This window comes from Candoia aspera, chromosome 4 (assembly GCF_035149785.1).
Source record: "Candoia aspera isolate rCanAsp1 chromosome 4, rCanAsp1.hap2, whole genome shotgun sequence".
Classification (NCBI taxonomy): Eukaryota; Metazoa; Chordata; class Lepidosauria; order Squamata; family Boidae; genus Candoia; species Candoia aspera.
The window spans coordinates 44,096,750-44,117,235 of NC_086156.1; the positions used below are offsets into that span (position 1 = coordinate 44,096,750).

The 20,486-nt window shown below is 40.3% G+C and overlaps 1 protein-coding gene across 1 annotated transcript; it reads right to left on the reverse strand.

The window, feature by feature from the left end:
* Positions 1-336: 336 nt before the first annotated feature.
* On the reverse strand, positions 337-13,757 carry GASK1A (golgi associated kinase 1A). Its single transcript, XM_063302036.1, has 5 exons — positions 13,698-13,757; positions 10,410-11,864; positions 3,112-3,234; positions 1,669-1,772; positions 337-720 (listed from the first exon to the last, which is right to left on the reverse strand). The coding sequence occupies exons 1-5, from the start codon at positions 13,755-13,757 to the stop codon at positions 510-512; spliced, it is 1,953 nt and encodes a 650-aa protein (XP_063158106.1). The 3' UTR covers positions 337-509.
* Positions 13,758-20,486: the final 6,729 nt, after the last annotated feature.

Here is a 20,486-nt window from a genome sequence, read left to right on the forward strand (position 1 = left end):
TTTCTATCACTGCCCATCTCCCCCCAAAAAGGGGGACTCTGGGCAGTTTATACATATACATTGAACCTCACTGTCTGCCAAATTGAATGATGGATGCCCTCATTAACAAGTATACCTTGTTATACCCCTTCTTTCTAACAGTCCTTCCGAGCTGAGATCACTGGTTGATATTGCCTTGGGGTGCCATCATGATAAAATGAACTTTGATTAGGAAAATAGAGGGACATTTTGGTGGCAATGCCTGTATTGTGGAAATCCCTCACCAGGATATTCAGCTGAGGCCGTCTGAATATCAGTTATAACATTTTTATTCTGCTTCCAAAATATGATCATCCTGCCACACCACCCTTTTCAATTTTATTTAATTCATTTTAAATCTCTGAATTCACTTAGAACAGGTTCCATAGCCAGCAGAGTGCCTGCCTGGCTGGCATCAGGGCACTTGGGTCTTTCCAGAGTTCAGTGCTCTTTCTGAAAGCAGATGGATGTGCAATACTTATCATCAAAATCTAATCCCAGGAATCTTCAGTGATGGTCAGATTATGCTCTTGAATGTATTGAAGCAGGGCCTGCCCTCTCCTGTCAATGGTATTAAGCCAATGCTTCAGACCTTCATATCCACCTTGACTGCCCCAGAATTCTGCATCTACATGCAGTGATTGTAAAAGCAGATTTTGTAAGCATCCTGATTGCAGTACTGTCACAGCTGTCCGAGGAAACCTGGGAAGGGTATAAACAGAAAAGGGATTTTTTTTTCATAAACTGAGGCATTTAGAGCAAACAGAATAACCCCTCTGTCTCTTAAACATTTAGATTCACAAAGTTTTTATAGTTTTTGCAAAGAACATATGATTTCAAGGGTCTTGATTAAAAAAAACCCATTCAGTCTTAAGGACAAACATTCATAAATTGTCAAGGATTATAATTCTTCATCTGAAGAAAAGAGCTGCAGGCCATGAAAGTTTATGCCCCAGAAAATCTTTTAACTCAGAGTCTGCAATCCTGTATGAGTTTTTTGCATGCAAGTTTTTTTCTGAGAAGACACATATACAATTGCAGTAAACAGCACTATCGTGTTAGCATTGTTTTCATTGTAACTAACTTTGTATTCCTCTGAATTCACTTAGCAGTCAATGTTCTTGGGTTTAAGAATCTTCTCACCTATCTGGCAAGAAGAAACCCAAGATTATAATTTTAAAAATACTAGACACATGAAATGCAACTGAACATTTAATATGATGTGTAGCTTGACTCAGAGAAAGTTACATAAGAAAATACTTCAGACAAAAGGGCTTGTGGGTTATCATTTCTCCCCTATTAACTAGTCTTCAATCAAAATAGGTTAGATAGAGTTGTTTCTCTACAAATGAAAGGGTTGTTCATTTGTGTTAGTGGAGAGAACCAGAATCCAATGGAGACTCATTCTGCAGTAAAGGACCAAGTGATTTTGTCCAGTTCCTCCCCTTTTCTGCAGTGTCCAGTAGCACATTATTTTTGAGGATCCCCCAACCTTACGAAAACCAATTTCCAGGACATTACAGGATGCAACAGAAAGGGAAATTGATTAAAACCATCACTCTATTCCCTCCATTTTGGAAATGTTATTTAGCATCTATACCCCATTAAACTGACATTCTGTTAGCTCAGTTGCTCTATCGTCCCTCTTACCCATCTATGCCTTGCAGAAGTCTGAAATTAAGTTTTGCTTCGGGGTGGAAAGGTCTTCCTGCATTATCAATAAATACTAAATGAGAAGGCTTGCTCCTCCGAACCTAGAAGGAAAAAAAGTCAACTTGGCAATTAACTGAGCACAAAGTAAGGATATGAATGGACTAATGCAATGTTTGATAAAATTTTGGAATGTTTGCCTCGCTGCTCATCATATTTAGGGTTATATATTCTAGACCAATATTGTAAGAGAAAGAAAATTCAAGAGAAAGAAATCAATCATAGAGCATATCAAGCCAACATTCAAACTTAACTAGGATTATAGAAACAGCCAAAATTTTCAGTCAGAAGTATAGTTGGAGGGTGTTTTCAAAGCTATGGTGGTGGTGGTGGTGGTGGTGGTGGATGGGTTTCCCCAAAGTTCATTACTTCCAGTTTCTGGGTTTTCATTTAAAACAGATGTTGGACTACCAATATTTGATAATGTTATGGATTTGACAACCACTATAGCCTAGGCTTTTTTAGGAACCCTAATTCCCCTCCAGAAGGCCCCTGACATTTTAAATTTGCTAGTCAATGTTCTGTGATGTTTAATGGTTCTAATACTGCAGGATTTGTTCAATCCCCCACTGAGAGTGGATAAAGAAGCCAAAAGAGACAAAATGGAAGATGCCTGGATGGTACTTCATTGAGAGACCTGCAGATCCAAAATCTTCCAGGCCCTCAAGCACTTTCTCTTCTACAAACCAGTCATTCTGTACCAGCCACTGAACTGACGTACAGTAGATCAGCTGCATCTTATGGGACCAATGGGAGGAAACATGAAAAATAGATATCTGTAGAGAAAGGGGAACCTCCTCTGAAAACAGTGTTGCTTTGGGGCTTCTGATGTCAGAAATCTTCATAAGAGGAAGGATGGTTTTGGAATAATATTGTGATCTAGTGCAGCATGGATGAAAGCACTCAATCCTCCAGGAAGCTCTTCTGTGAAAGCTCCAAATAAATCAGTGAGGTCACAGTTTAGATGGTGATAAATGGGTTTTAAAAACTAGTAACCAGCTTGAGTGCCCTCCTAAGGAAATAGGTGGGAAATAACTTTTAAGGGAAGTTTTTCCCCTTTCCTGGGAAGGTAGAAAGCCTTCAATGGCTGGAGAAGGGTCACCTTAGGTACTGCCAACTTACAGCTTGCATGAATGCATAGAGACCACCTGATTATTAATTTCGTAAACCATGGGGCAAGTTTCCCACTTTATATTGTAGTTACTATAATGAACACTGTTGTATACATATATGCTGTTCCAAACTTGTAATTTCAATCTTCATTATCTCCTTTCATCTTTTGACATTTTACCAACTGGCTGGGAAAGCAATAAAATGAAAAGCAAGCATACGTAACTGGGCTATTCTGTAAATCACTGGGCTTCAAACAGTAACTGGGCATACCAAAATATGGACCAAAACCAGCTCTGCAGGATTTCGGCATTTCTCATGGAGCAATTCCTGAACACAAGGCTCAGAGGAATCTGGCTGGAAACCACAGCAGTATCGATCCAGGCGATCATGAACCTGTGGAACATGTGGCATGTAGAGGGAGATCAGAGTTTCATGACAGCCATATCAGATAAAGAACTCTTCATTTTACACAAGACAACTATTTGCTAATGGATGAGTGACAATTCTAGGATATTCTTTTTTAGAGATTATATGATCAAGTAAGCATAAGAGCAGTGTGGTCTAGTAGATTGTACATTAGCCCAAGTCTTGGACTCAAATTCTAGTCTAGAGGGATCATTTTTTAAATTACATCTGTTAAGGAAGAATGGAAGCATAATGGGCACAGGAATTATGAAGTCCAGTATGGTGCATGGATATACACAGAAATAAGCTTCTATATCATCAATGGGTCTTATTACTAAATAAGGCTGGCTGCCTAGCTGACAAGCAGGGGTATGACTCCTACTTTCCAACTACTGAGAAAATATTGCATCTATTTGAGTTTTTCCTAGCCTTCTTTTCTAAGACATTTTCCAGTCCTCTTTCTTCCCGCTGTGCACTTTTTCTGACTGTGATACTAATCTTTTCTCTATATCAATTGCCTTTGCAATTTTGAACAATTGCAAGGGTAACTGCTTTGAATTCATAGCTAGATAAGCTAAGCTTTGGAGGGACATCCGTGCTCGCTTGACTGCCCATACCTACTGGCATATCCATCGTCCCCACATTTGAATTCAAGGAGATCTGCAGAGGTGAGACTGCTGTGTATGCATGTTCCCCAAATGACTTAGGATACCTGAAAGGAGAGTCCCACACCTTGAAGAAATATTTAAAGAATTCCATGAAGAAGTATTTAGCACTTTTACATACTTTAAATCTAGTTTTTGTTTACGGTATATCACTGATTGCTGTTGTAGAGTTTTTAATTTCTTTTCTGCTTTAATCAGATCTATTGTTGATTGCTGTTCTCATACTGGGAAGTACATAACACCTTCTCAATGAATCAGATTAATGCAATGATGCGTTATTCCCACAAACAGCTTTCCACACTGTTAACACCTAACCCAAAGGAACTGTTTTGATGTTCATCAGAGAGTTCACAAGACAAAGTGCACAAAGAAAGTTCCTCTGCATGATATATTCACTGAATAAATAACATTCACCAAAAATAATCTTCGAAGTGGCTAAAACACACATGATGATGAAGCATGTCCATCTCTCTCTCTAAACCACAAAATGGTTTATTTTTGACTTTGCCTCAAACCCCATCCATTATACTCTTGAACCACATCTCAACATTAAGCCTATTCTGACTTGTTCAACCAAGGGTTCCTAAGTCCCATCTTAACGCATTGCTTTGTTTTTGTGGTAGTTGTTCTTTAGAAAAAGAACACAGCTCACATATACTAAGTAGCAAAAGCAAATACTGCAGACTGGAATATAGGCTTGGGCAGCTGGCTTGTTTAAACCTAATGAAAAGGTCCATGATAGGGACTCGAGACCAATCACCATTTCAAAAGAATGAAAGATGAACTTGCTCAGTGCCAGCATATTATGAATTCAGACAACTGATGTGGTCCCCAACATCCAGCAGGGCCTGCCCTAACCCCCTTTGCACGTTCTGATGAACCACTCTTAATTTTCCATTGTGCCCCAAGAACATTTTGTCAGGGCACAATGGAAAATTGAAAGGTTGGCTCCCAAAGTGTTACTTCTGCTGACAACAGCACCAGTGCTTAACTTCACCAAGGCCCACTGGCATAGGAAGAAACTCACTGGAAGATACTTTTCAGAGGCCCACTGAAGCCCAGAACCTGCCTTGGGTAGATCCTTACTGCTCAGATGAAGCACTCTTCTGGAATCTCTGTCTCACTGGAATCTCTTGGACTGAAAGATTTTAAGCACTAGCTAAAAATATATGTAGGCATTCCAGACAATAATGGCTCTGCTCTTTGGCAAATGTGTTTGGTGAAATTTGCTAACTTAAACCCACTCATGCAGTGAAAGTTTCTTGGGCTGATTTCATCTTAAGAGAAAGTTCAGTTATTTCTTTAATAAAACTAAGCTGGTATTCTCAGCATTTTAGCAGATGGTGTGTTAACAGAATATCTGAAAGTGTGAGAGTTGGCAGGTGTTCAACTATCACTCTGCTTTCTCACCGTCTGGAGTTGCCAGGGAAAATATTGACACCTTCCAAAAAATATGCTAGGACCGCTTTTACACAGTTGGTGGCACTGAAATTACTGCTTTCTCATCCATCCCTCCATAGATTTGTTTATTCTTCTTCAGGGTGAACAGAATGGGGAGATCCCTGAAATTCCTATGTCAGGAATGATCTTTACAGCCTACTCACCTGTATTTTTCTTGTGGCTATACTCTGTGCTACATAGGGCAAACATACATTTTCTAGATGCATCATGGAATGTAGCATATAATGTGGAATCTGATGGCAAGAGAAGAACCCCTGTGGAACTGGGTTTCATCTTGGTATCCTCAGTGCCAAGACATTTGTGGACAATGAAGGTATTTGTTGAATAGGAACCCACAGCTTGCAGGCAATTTTTTGAAGCATGGACAGTTTCAGCAGGGGTATTATAAAGTGGGACTGATGATTGAAAAAAAAGTTTAATATTCCAGCTGAGTGCCTATGAATCTTTTAGGGCACCTAAAATTATTGTGCAGATAGCGTTCATGGTGCTTTCTGAGCTTCGTTGTTTTCTTGCAGACATTTCATTACCCAACTAGGTAACATCATTAGTCTGAGTGAGTGTGGGGTTTGTTCCCTGTTCATATACAGCAGCTTGCCCTGCCAGTGTTGGTGGGGGTGTGGTTTTCTCCCTGGTAGTTCCTTGATTAGGGTATTGTTTTCTGCTTTTTTGCCTGGTATTAATCGCTGCTTATCTGGGTGTAGCCTGCTGGAGAGAATGTGTTCTGGTCTTTTTGTTTCCTTCTTAGCTTTTTTTATTGTCTCTTTTGAATGGTGTGTAAATATGGTTTATTTCTATGTGTCTATTGATGGCTGATTTGTCTGAGTGACAAGCTTCCAGGAATTCCCTAGCGTTTTTAGATTTAGGTCTAGGATGCTCACAGTTTCCCAGCTGAAATTATGGTTGAGTCTGTCCATGTGTTGTGAGGTTAAGGAGTTTTCGTCGTGTCTTCTGACTTCTGACACATCCTCTCCAGCAGCCAACACTGCAGAAAACAGAAAACAATACCCTAATCAAGGAACTAACAAGGAGAAAACCACACCCCCACCAACACTGGCAGGGCAAGCTGCTGTATATAAACAGGGAGCAAACCCCACAGTCACTCACACTGATGATGTTACCCAGTGGGGTAATGAAACATCTGCAAGCAAACAACCAAGCTCAGGGAGCACCAAGGACTCCACAGTTCAACCCTGAGCTACATACAGTCTCTTCTATTGAGATAGCGTTCAGTCTGACAAAACTGAAAGCCCAAGCAAAACAATCCAACATTTTCAACTTGCTCCCACCACTGGCCTTCTAGTGTTCAATACTCTGTGAATTTAATTGCCTGTATAATCCCAGTGACTTGCCAAAATTTTGCATGCAAAGAAACAGTAGCCTGTAAACATGAATTAAAGAAATTGTTTTTATAAATTTCAGGCAGCTACATAGCCTGAATCCCATGCATGTTTACCTTAAACCAGTTCAACAGAACTCAGGATCAAATGAGAGTTCATGTGAAGATACATAACCATCTCCTAGTAGTGTGGTTATAAACTAGTCTTCCCCAACCTGGTGCCCTTCAGATATGTTGGCATTAGGATGCTGTCTGGGAATTCTGGAATTTTAATCCCAATATACCCGTAGAGCACTAGGTAAGGAAAGAATTAATTAAGTAAAATTCAGACAAGGAGGCTACTAGTGTGAGCAAAGAGAAGTTAGAGGGGAAGACCTGTTTATCCATTTTGCTTCCAGCAGCATTTCTGCTCAATACCCCAACTGCTTTCTGAAGGAAAAAAATGGAATAAAGAAAGCAGATTGGAGGCCATTTTGAGCATAAAAGGAGCCATAATGAAAGCAGAGCTTTTCATCTATTCCACGTTCTGTGGCTGCTTTGTTCTAACCCTGCCTATTCATTGTTTTTAAAAGAGATGTTTAATTTACTGGAATAACCATAGAGTAAAGGCAAAAGGAAAGGAGGGGGGACATGCATGTGCACAGCTGCAGCATGAGTTCAAGTGGAAACTAGGCATTTTAGGCTTCCCAGATGTTTTTGATAAGAGACTTGAAACTAGTCTTTGCTTGTCTTTCATGACTGCACCAAAAATGAACCCCAGATGCACTTGGTAGTTGAGTAGATCAGAGGCACGCCTCCCCTTCTCATGGGAAGTGCCACTGCATCAAACATCATGGAAACCAGAGTAATTAAATGGAGGAGCCAACACAAAAGCCAACTACTTCTTTTTGTACCCTGCAAGCATTATTTAACGTGAAAGGCTGAAATACCTGGGAATTTTTTAAAAAGAGTATTCATAGAGCATAAAGTCTCATTTTAGGATGTTTTTTTCTCAGCCAAGAACCTTCCTCCATGCCAAGAGCTGTGTGTAGAGCAACTGCAATTTTACTGGTGACTCGCAGCATCAAAAATCAATAGCAGTATGTCTTTCTGTGGGGTCTGAGGAGTCGTAAGATGGTTCCAATCAACGCAGCTAGTTTTTGGGGAGGAGACTGATGATGATGATGATTTTGGCTATATTAATTGTGGATCTACAAAAAACCTTGCTGGGCACATAACATTAAGATGCTACCTGGATAATTCCTAGGTTCCTGACTGGAACTCTAATTTCCTAAGAATACTGGTCAAAGATACGACTCTTTGTTTTTTATAAGGTGTTATTCTTCAACGAATAAAATAATAATAATAATAATAATAATAATAATAATAATAATAATAATAATATATTCAGTAACATTTAAGAGTAAAAATGTGACCTGGTCTCAGTAGAATTCCTGTAAGATTCTCTGCTTGAACAAGCCTCTACAAATCTCTGCAAGCCAGTTCCTGTCCTTAAGAGCTTCTCTACCAGAGGAAAACCATCGTGAACAGGCGACGTATGAGAGCCCAGCACACAGGACACCTGTCTAGAGGCCTTGTTTAATTTCTCACAATCCTCCAAGTACAGCATCTTCCAGGACAGCGTGCGAAATCAAAAGGCTTGCATCTGATCTGAGAACCACCACTCCCCCAGGAGAAAGGGTGAAGAATAACATGGTGCACCAGGACACATTCCAATGATCCAATATGTGATTCAGCTCATCAGCAGATAAAACCACAAAGGTCTTTTAGTTGTTACTTTCCCAGCTCTTAACCACAGCAGGGACCATTGCATCCTGCAGCTATTGCCTATGACCATATTGTTTTATACTAATGTTTCATCACATGATTACGTACAAGAAAAGGATCCCATAGAAAAATAATTACAATGCTAGTATGCCTGTGTCAAACTGGCCTCTTGAACCTTATTTGGAATAAATCAAATTATTTTTGCAGTGCTCTCCAACATCTGTCTAATCAGGGGCATCCACAGGGGAGTCAAAAAAGTCAAGATGGTTTGATCCCACTTCCCAGAAGCTGTTATGTACCCTGCTCTAAAGTGATGATAGATAGATAGATAATGCAGGGTTTTTTTAAAAAAAAAAATTCTACCCCAACTTTCATTTGTGAATGGGAAGTTTGTAAAAATTCAAATTAGCAGAACATTGGGGGGGGTTTCTTCCCATTTATACAAGTTTGGGTCACCATCTGCATATTTCAATTTGAACAAGGCTTTTCATGCTTGATTTGCTAAAAGCCATTAATTATGCCAGAGCGTAAATGGCTCTTGAAACATCGGTAGGTTTCTAAAACAGCTTACAGTGCCATGTGGACGGACGGACAGATAGATGGACATGTGAGAAAAGCTTTAGCTTGCACTCAGTTTTTCTGTATTCATAACGGGAATTATAATGATTGGCAATAAGCGATAACTAAAATGCTGTTTTAAAGATAGATTAACCCACACCATACACATTATATTTGGATTTAGAAATTTTAACCGAGTGCCAAGGGCAGTACAGATGAGCTGTGTTTTTAACAAAAGAAAAAAAATCCCTCTGTTTAGTTTTCTCTATCTGGCTCTATGTGTGCTGTTTGAAGTTTATATTATGTACTTGTACTCTGATATCTTTAAGATCCATTGTAAGGCACCCTAAATACTATTGTGGTCAAAACACAGAGTAAAAATCTTTCTATTCTTAATTCTACCAAAAGACAAGCTATCCTTATACTTTCCAACTAATTTCTATTTACCCATTTAATAACAGCTTAGCAAAACAACGATGCACTTTGTGAGAGAAGCACTAAGCTTGTCACATGCATAGAGTATTAATGAAAGTCAAAACAAGGGGGCATTTCTAGTATTTTCAAAGCTACTCTGTGTGTGTGTATTTGAAATATATATAGTTTGCTTTTATTTAGTGCACCTCTACCCTCCTAATAATCCTGTGAACTAAGTTAAACTGAGAAAGACTGACCAGCTCAGGTTATCCAATAAGCTTCACAGCAGAAGGAGATTTGAACCCAAGTTTCTACTGCCTTAATATGGAATATAATATATCCTCTTCTGCAGGCTATTTTATAACTCCAGATTTCATTTGATCCTAGGCTGGAAGTGGTCACTGGTAGATCTCCAGCATGTATTTCATTAATTAAAGCTACCAAATAATGTGAAATGACACATCAAGTTGCTTATGGAAGGGCAGCTTTCCACAATTAATAAGCAATTAAGCAATTGCTTGTGCTTTTGAAAGAGATGCTAGGCAGCCCCTGAATGTAAAATCAGAGAGATCATTTCCAAATTCCAAACTCTGAAACATGGAATTCTATTATGATGATGAATCAACTGTAATTACTATATCACATATTCATTGCATATTAATTTACCAGTAAATTATTAGCTCACACTCTTTAAACTACTATAAGCTCAGAAATGGACCCAGAAAACCTGAAATGTCTAAACTACTCCTCAGTAAATTATGATCAGTTACCATTTGGAATTGAAGACTACTGTGAATACCTTCCTATTCTGTCATGAACTCGGTAGAGTTCCCTTTGTATATAATCAAGTTTGGTGTCACTTTTGTCACAAATTGCAAAATTGTACTGTACTGTACTGTACTGTAACGTAACTTGGCTCCTGTCAAGGAAAAAAGACAAACGTTGATCTAGCACCAGTCTACCTGCAGAAGAAAATCAAAGAGTGCCAACTTGGCCCATTCAGAATGTAGGACAGTCAAACAGGGAGCTTTCCCAAGTGATGTTCTGGAATCTCCCATGCCACACCGCTGCTGCAACAAGTCCTGGTACTGCAGCCATCCTACATTAAAGGAGTTCTGGTCATTATTGGAATCATTCAAGTGCTGTATATCAGGTGCCCACCATACAATTGGCCTGGTAGCACCATTAGTGTACTTGTAGGGTAGCAGGTGGCTGCTAAATGTCCTGGCCACTACAGGTAAGCTTCGGCGCAACCCCAAAATTCTGTCCAAATGGAATGCCAGAACCTCATAGAGGTCAGTGGACCTTTTAATTAAGCCACACAGGCCATTCAAACACAAATGTTGGAAGTCGTGCAAAAGGGCATCTTGATTATATGATAGGGCAACTCTGATTATTTGCCCATGGCCAGGAATTCGGTCCTTCTTTACCACTATACCATTGGCCAGAAGTTTCATCTTTTCCACATCATCCAGAGTGAACCATGGAAGGTTTTTCTCAGCAAACTTCAGCCGGTCCTCTCCTTTGAAAACAGGACCATTGTACCACAGATCTTTGCACCATTCTGATTTTTGCAGCTCCTCTGGATCTACAGCCCAAAGATAAGTTCTCTGAAGATTCTGGAAAGGAGCATTATCCCTTTGTTCCTGAGTGTTGGTTGTGATTTGGAAGGATTGCTTCTCTGAGGTAAGAGTGTTGCTTACATCTGAGGACTGGGATGCAGCACCAGCTGCCTCCACATCTGGCTTACATTGTTCCTGTGGTACAGTGAGTTGGCTTGCAGAAGTGTCCTTAAGAAATAAAAAGACTCCAGGCTTTCCATCTTGTAAAGGTGGAAAGAAGGGGGCCAACTGCCTCTGCCGTTTCCAATGCACCTCCTTCTCAGTTGTGTGCAGGGAGAAGCTCAGGTCTCTTCCAACATCCTTTAGAGTAAAAGTGACATCAACACTGCTTCTTTTTCCTCTATCCCTGGAAGGATACTCTTCATGTTGGAGTCTTCTGCCCTGGTCAAAGTTTTCTGCTGCAATGTTATGATGTCTAATTTGGCCGGGGAACCTTCTCCCTTTTTTAAAACCCCTATGACTTAATTTACCCTGTCCATATGGCATGCTTTTCTGTTTGCAAACTGAACTGGGATTTGACAGAGGTGGCCTTCCCTGTGCATGGGACCATCTGCTATGGCTGAAAAGCCGTGGCTGTCGGACAAGAGGGATAGTGGAATTTGTCCACGGATGCTTAGAAAGGGAAGGTTTCACATGTAGCATCTCCCTAGGCAAGTGCTGGAAATTCAGATCCTTGTAATTGTTCAGGAATGTAGGAGAGAAGCTTGTAAAAGTGATCACAGATAAAGCAAGCAAGAAGCAGTAACCAGCCAGAGGAGATCTCTTCAGCCTTATCCTGCACCAAGTCCTATGGGCCTGTGGAATGAGAAAGGGAGATCTTATTTTCCAGAGAAGACAAATGTGCAGAGCTTTCCACAAGAGTGAAACCAAACATGAGTGAAATGTCCAATGGCATGTAATGTGGAAAAGAGGTGGACAGAGAAGAAAGCTGCCGTACCTTTGCCATTTCTCCCAATTCTATGTCAACATTCAGCTGCCACCGATTCATTTTTTTATTGCAGAGATTTATCTACTGCCCCATCACAGGACACCAGGCAGTTCACAGCCAATAAAACATAATAAAGACAACATCATAAAACTTCTACAACCACACACAAATCACACTAAAAAGTCTCACTGAAACCACAAGTAGCAAATAGAATAGAAACAATATTTTTTAAAAGGAACAAAATGGCAGCCAGCCCATAATCAGCCACTGAGATCCCAAATGCCTGGTTAAAAAAAAAAACTTTCCAAAGCACAACAGTGGGGTAGGCAGGTCCACAACACTTCCATGTAGGGCTTTGTAAGTTAAAGTTATCACTCTGAATTGTGCTCAGAAAACTCCTGGCACCCAGTGCAATGCCTGCAAAAAAGGATTCTACTGCAGTATTGAGTCTCACCCACCAACAAGGAGCCAACTGCATTTTGTGCCTACTGTATTTTATGGGTAGTCTTCAAAAGCATCTCCAGTAGTATCTGACAGTGTTCTAGTAGCGTAGCCTTGAGGTGATGAGTACAGGAATCTATTGTTCAAAAAGTGCCACCACTGGACACCAGCCACAGGTTCTACAGTCATAGCTTCTACTAGGACCTGCGAATCCAGAAGAACCCCAAACTGCAACTCAGCTCCTTCAGAGGGAGCATGATTCCATCCAGAAACCTCACTGGAGCCAGATTTGTTTTTTCTGCAAGAACAGTACCTTTGTGTTGCTGGAATTCAGTTTTAGTTTGCTTTGTCCCATCCAGCCCATTACAGCCTCCATGGACTCCTTAAAGAGACACATGTGAAGAGAGGGGCTAGTATGTAGCTACAGCATGGATGTCTGTATGATGAAGTATACAAAGAGGCAGAAATATTTGGAAATTCCCTGATCAGATTTGGAGTAATTGACTAAACAACACCTGAATAAGACTTAGGAAGATAGAAACATTGCAAAATGGAAAAGATGCCCAATGCTTTTCATGATTACTTAGGAATAAGACATGAATCTCTGATCTTGCTCAGATAGTTGTTCCCTGTGAGAAGTGAATTGAAAAGATCAACAATCATGTGTTCCCTTATCCACTGGTCTCCTCCCATACACATAACACAATTCTATTTCATATAAACAATATTTTGACTCACGAAAGAAAGCTTATCTTTTAATTCTGAAAGTATACCATGTTCCATACAGGGACTCTTCTATCATGACCCTCAAACCACATCCCCCTTTTGTTATTTATGTTTAGCATCTAGCCTCTCTGCAGAATATCCTCAGGATTACATTGTATAAAGGTAAAGATGCCCACCAGGTGAGCTTCATTCCGTAGTGACTTTGTGGATATGTCCATGTAGCTTTCTTGCCAACTGCATGGGAATAGTTTGCAATCACTTTCTTTGGGATTTTTTTTTTGTTGTTGTTCACTTTTCCAGTCTAGCATAAAGCCCTGAAATTTCCTGGTAGTTTCCAAACCAGGTAACCAACCAGACCTGATCCCAAGGCCATGTTCAAAATCTGTCTTAAGCTGGTCTGCACAATGCACAGCCTGCAGGCCACATGCAGCCTGCCAAGCAGCCTTGTGCTGCCCATCAGCATTTTTAAAAAACTCAATAAATTCACCACCGCCCCAAAAGACTCACTGCCACACAACACCTCCAGGCCTCACCGCTGCCGCCAGCTCAAGCACTGCCATGGCTTCATGAACTACCAAACTGCTGATCGGCATACCAAGTTTTCCTTTGCAGCTCACAATGATTTTTAATTTATCAGTGGCTCCTTCCCCTCTACAAGGTGTTCAGGCCTGGTCTTAGTGTGAGGCTTGCTTTAATAAAATTATTGGGAAAAAAATTAAGTGTGAGGCTTGGATTTTAAAAATAATTTTTCCTCATCTTCACTCTGAAAAAGGGCAGTCAAAAGATAAAAACGTCACTCTGTCTGAATCCTGGGGGCCAACAGATGTGCTTTGTGAGAGAGCCTTTCCCTACCAATTTTGATTTCTAAGAAATGTTAAAATGTCCTTTGGGGGGAAAGAATGAATTTGAGCTTTAATTGTATCTGTATGTTCCAAATTACCTGGATATGGCAGATGTATCTGACCCATGAGATTAGCCTTATCATATTCCTGGTCATGTGCTAATCCAGTTTCTCAACTAAGGGCTGGTCAAGCTAAGATCAAGAACCATTAGAACATATTTTACTTTTCTGCTTCCTCACACTATCAATGTGCTTCCAGGGTGCATTTATGTTTGGGTGGGCTAAAGTCAATCAAAACCCGGTCTGGCTTTGTTACCTTTGTTGTAAGTTCTAGAACTGCAGCCCTCAAGATAAGCAACTGATTATTCAGTCACTGTTTGGGGAATTCCACATTCCTAGTTCACAGCAACTTTGGCTGATCCTGAAAAAGCAAGGCAGGATCAGACCTGGCTATATAAGATTGTGCACACTAAGAGGGTACATGAAGTGAAAAAATGTGTTATGCTTGGTCCACAGACCAAACACACTGTGGCTCAGAATTCCGCCAGACCATAATCTTGCTGAAATGAAACCTGGATCATTTAGATCAGTGTTTTTCAAACTTGGCAACTTTAAGGTGTGTGGACTTCAACTCCCAGAATTCCCCAACCAGCATGCATCCCTCTGTGCCTCTTCCCCTTAGCCACCACCAAACTTTAATTCAAGAGTGGCATTCCTACCTGACTACCCAATCTTGCCTGTGCCCCCCCGCCGCTGCCATCCTACACCCACTCAACCCACCTGTCCTACCCCTCTCCTAAAGCTTACCTTCTTTCCCCACTGCTACTCACATCCACCCAACACATTGATGTGACCCACCTGCTCTATTTCTCTACCTCTGCATACCTTCCTTCCTTACCCCCGTGCTGTCACTTGTCACACCCTCTCTGCTACCACGTGCCATTGGCTTTCCTTTTCTTTACTGTCTTCCACCACCAAACACCTCTGCTACAACACACATACTCCAGGTTCATGCACAATGTACTCTGTGTGTGTGTGTTCCAGATCAGTGCATGCGTACTTCAATCTCAGCAAAGACTGCCTAATACTGTGTGATCCATGAGAATTCTGTGTGCACAAAGTGTTTTGCATATTCCTAAACACCACCATGAAACCACAGATCTGAAGACTGAACTGGGAAGATACACACAGACACACACACACCAGAAAACAACAATGGCAAAAAAACTGTTGGCAAAAAAACAACCTAGGCATGACCATGTAGTCACCAGGAGTTAAGTTTTACTTGTATATTCCTAACCAAACAGAAGGAATGTTCAGAGCCCCAATTTTTCCAGAGAAACCTAGAGAAAAACTCTAACCCTAGAGAGAAAGTCTTAGACTACTTTCATGGAAGTCCTAGTTGCTCCCTGGAAGACAAGAGTCTCTGCTTTTCCCATAACTGCATTCTCCTCCAAAAGACCAACTCTCCCGGCCTCTCACCTGGAGGACCAAGCTGACCTGCAACTGGGGGTAAGTTCTCCAGGGACAACAGTGCAAAGGCACATTATAGCAATGAGATTCTTGCCAAGGAAAGCCAGGAAAATAAATCCCAGAGCTTTGCAGTGTTGCAGTCCCTCACTTAAAATCTTTTATTATTAGTGTTGATGCAGACCACCTCCATTCTCCAGCACCGCTCTGGAACAGCCTAGCAAGACTCTTAAGAAAAGTATCCCTGTAAACTCTCTGTTGCTAGGGAGGATTGGAAATGAATAGCCTTTTCACTGTTGCTTTTTCTGCCAAACGCAACCTAACAACAATAGGTAACAATAGTCCACCATCACTCCAAGCCCATCCTCTTGCCAACATCCCTTTGAGAATTCCTTTCACCCCTTCAGCCAGACTCCTACACCTTCTGTCTCTCCACCACCAACCTTCAACTAAAGCCAGTTTTTTTCAAGCAGGCTGTACTCATAATTCTTGATGATCTCAGGTCGTCTTAAGTAATCAAAAGCGTGACACAAGAAATAATAATTCCAATAATAATTCAAACCTACCAGCCATATTGTCCACTCTAATCGGGATTTAATTCTAAATTGCTCTCATTTTTTTCTATTTTGCACTGCTAAACATTTTTTGCTTCATGGAAGTTTGCATTTTATTCTTTCTTCTTTATAAATCTCCTCAACTAAAATCAATAGAATTTCTTATTCCTTAAAGAATACAGGTAGGCCTTGTTTAGCAACTGCCTCGTTTAGCAACTGTTCTCAGTTCTGGTGATGAAGAAGTAACTTTACAACCAATCCTCATATTTATGACCTTCACAGGTCTGTAAAGCAAAGGAAAGCTGAAGTAAGATCATAACAGAGTTACAATTTCATTAGTAACTGCTTCACTTAATGACCAAATTGCTGGTCCCAATTGTAGTTGCTAAATGAGGACTACCTGTAGTTCTTACAGCCTATTTTACCACTCTTTAGTTGATTTAGTTGATATAAACATTTTTGTTGTCTGTATTCTAATGGATGGGTATACCTGCAAACATTTGAAGAGCATGACTTGGAGGGGGGGAATGTGTGTCTTCCCTACTAGGCCAAGCCAAATTCTCTCTCCATTATATATGTTATTTCTAAATGTACAGCTTAATATCTATCCAAATGTTATGCAAATGACCATCCTAGACACAGACAGAAGACAACTTCCATGCTGGGCCTTCCTTGGGGGTGGTTAGAATTTAAATATTGAAGGTGGGGCAAGAAAAAGTGGAGACAAGAAGAGAGGGCAGCAATAAGAATGGAATACAGGTATATGCAAATACAATTACAGGGTTCATTTTCTTCAGAGTCCAGTTAAGCCAAAGCCTGCCTTCTTTAAAGGCAATTTCATTCTGAGTACATCACAGGAGATTGTGAAAGCACCTGCAGATACTTTTACACAATGCTTTTATTGGAGTGATTGATGTATGCTGGTTTTCAAAAAGGCCTGTTGTGAAGAGGTTAAGATTTCCACCAATAAATCCTTTTATGACAAGTCTCACCTGATTGCCATGGAGACAAATTCTACTTACTAAAAGGCTCAGCTGTGTGGTTTTAAAAACACACACACAGCCAGCAGCAACTCTGTATTCTTGCACAGTGGTCTGGTGCAGTTTTTTCAAACTTGGCAACTGTAAGATGTGTGGACTTCAACTCCCAGTACTGCCCAGCTAGCATGCTGCCTGGGAAATACTGGGAGTTGAAGTCCTCCCATCTTAAAGTTGTCAAGATTGAAAAACACTGGTCTAGTGCAACCTTCCCCAAACTAACATCCTCAATTATGTCAGGATTACAATTCTCACAATTCTCAGCCTGCATGGGCAATGTTCTGGAAGCCAATATACCCAGAGGCTACCAGGCTGGGGAAAACTTGTAATGATGGAATTTAGGCCACCTCTCCCATGAGCATGGGCAAAAATGTCAAGATGACAGCTGTGACCACATAATTGAAACTCTGCCATTTTTTTACATGTATCACATGATCAATGCATATAAAAGGGGGTGGGGCTTCAACCACCATGGCCATTGTCTTGACTTTTCTGACCTCCCTTGTGGATGCCCCTGCCCAGGCAAATTCATAGCTTTGACAAAAAGAGAGACCCTGCTTTTCCATTATATTCAAAGAAGCTAATGTAGTCATTAAAATCTTCATCATAAAAATACAGATGCTCAACATCTCCCTGTAAATTCCACCAAGTTTATTGGCATAAGTATACTTGCCTGTATAATTTACTAGGGAGAAAACTCCACTGAACTACTTGGTGTTTTATTTCTGATGTTATAGATGAGATTAAAGAAAGCTCCTCAGCCTTCTGAAATGTAGTCATTAGCTTTTAACCAGACATGCAAACAATCTAATTTCCATGTATTTGTTACCATTTATGCTGGTAGTGTGAAGTAGGGGCCTTATCAAAGTAGAAAGAAGTTATCATTTGCTATTTGAGTATTTTCCTTATTCTACGCTGATTTGCCATCTACAAAATTTGAAAACTTCATTTGCTTCTTAAAGCAAAAAGATCTATTCCAGAAGATGATACCATCATGCTTGCCCATAAAGACAGTTTATAAAGTTATGGATGCTGGTACCTTTCACAAATACTGAGCCAACAAAGGGACTGGCGAGAGAAAAAGGTATGGGTAGTTTGTAGTCCACAAAAGTAAGAATGGCATTATTCTGGAATCAGATTAGGAAATTGAGGGAAATATCAAGTAATGCAACTATCAATAATCCAGACATGAACCAGTTTCTTTGTCACCTGTGTGATGAGAAATCAATGGATCCTGAAAATATTCATTAAACAAAAGTTACCATAGTTTCACTGATGAAGGACTTTACAGGAAATCTATAATTGATTTGGACTCAAAGGTTCCTTACCACCAAGGAGGCTGAAGCATAGCAGCTCTGAAAACAGAACAAGAGATTGGGAAACAAGGGGTAGGGTGATCAGGATGGAACACAACAATCCTTGTCTAGTCTGTGTTCAGTCTGAGTCCCACTTAGGACTTGGAAAGGTATGTTCACAGTGTCATCCACTGTTGTTTTGCCTGCTCCAGCAGGGTAAAGAAATTGGAAAGGGCACATTAGAAAGATTCCATCTCACCAGCAGTAATGCATATTTTATAATTATATATAAGATTTTATTGATTGATTGATCACATTTATATAGCCACCCATCCCACACAAAGTGACTTAAAATAATGCATATTTTAATCCAGTTTCTGAACATGAATATGGTTTATGCATAAGTTAGGAGTTAACCAGGGTGGAAATTTCTTCCATAGGTCAGTTTTTCAGTATTTGGGGCTGAAAAAGTTAGTATTTCAATAGAGGAGAATATCTGTAGCTCAGGGTTGAACTGTGGAGACCTTGGTGCTCTCTGAGCTTGGTTGTTTGCTTGCAGACGTTTCATTACCTGACAAGGTAACGTCATCATTGCACTACTGATGATGCAGTCCCTCATTTATGATGATGATGTTATGATGATGTTACCTAATTGGGTAATGAAACGTCTGCAAGCAAACAACCAAGCTCAGAGAGCACCAAAGACTCCAAAGTTAGTGTTATTTGAGTGGAAGAATTACAGGTTGTTCTCAATGGCATGGGTCATTCTGGTGCAAATGAAACCAATCTAACAGAGAAAAGTGCTAAGGCAATTCCTGCAAATACACAATTTCCTATGAATCTGGTCTAGCCTTACTTTTGCAAAATACTATGGAAGGAGAAAGTTTATCTCAAAGAGTAATATTAACAATGAAATGATTAGGTTCAGTTTTCTTAAAGATGTCACTCCATACAGGAAGCACATTCAGCTCTTGTTCCTGTTTTGCTCAATGGCAGATCAATTCACAAAGGCAAGTTCTGCAAACGTTTATTAATCAACAACTCATTTATATGAATATTGTACAGATATATCCTATAGAATGCATTTGAAGATATCCTTATGATCGAGACTACCAAAATAAGTGGGCAGGGAAAAAAGCACGGGACAGCCAAAATAAGCAGCTGAAACTCAAAAACTTTTTGGCAGGCAAAAAAGAGTTCCACGTACTTAGTCCAGATTAAATCAAGGATGTTGTTTGGATAGATGGAGCCTCTAGCTATCCTAAATCGTAAGATAGTGACATCTACCCAAAAAGGAAGATTTATCTGGGATGTTAAAATCTGCCAGAATCATCATAGAAAGAGCTAATTCTGACAATCCTAAAAGTCACTAAGTCGGTTCCTCAATAAACTGATTATTAATGCTAGGTGGATGGTAGCTAATTGCAGTGAGATAATTTAATGGAAATCTCATTTCTATAATCAGAGGAGAGTCAAATGAGTGGAGGCTAAAGAAGACGAGAATTTGTAAACCCAGTTTGCCAACAGTGCAAGGCTGCCACTGCATCCAGAGTCTAGGGACCTGTATTAATTGGAAGCCCCAACTGAAGATGATTTTTTAGTTATGGTCTCTTAGGATTTAACCAGTTATCTATGATAGCTGCAAATAGGACAGAACGTTCAATAATCTGAGAAACCAAGCATCCCTAATAATTGAATCAACATACCACAATTCACAGCTGGAAACAACTTTTTTTGGATCTGTCTTTGGAAGTTGGAATTGCAATTAAAGCTTCCCGGGAAAAGCAGGATGCGGGGACACCAAGCTTTCTAAAGTTCATTCTATAGCTGCTCATAGTCCCTACCTATATAGTAGGTAAAGGCCTGCACTTAGAATTCAGAGGTCCCTTCATTCTGCTGCCTTTAGTCCATTCAGGACAAATGTCCCACTCTGCATTGGGTAATTCTGCCTGCCTGAACTCCAAATTTCAGGGTCTTTTTTTCTCCATCTGTACCTTTTTCTCCTCCAGGTCCCCCCTCTCCTCTGATTATTGTAATTCATTCTAGCCAGGGCTCCTGCTGCAAACATAGTCTTGCCTTGTGGAAAACAGAATCAACATAAATTTTGAGAGGGGCCATGCCAAAA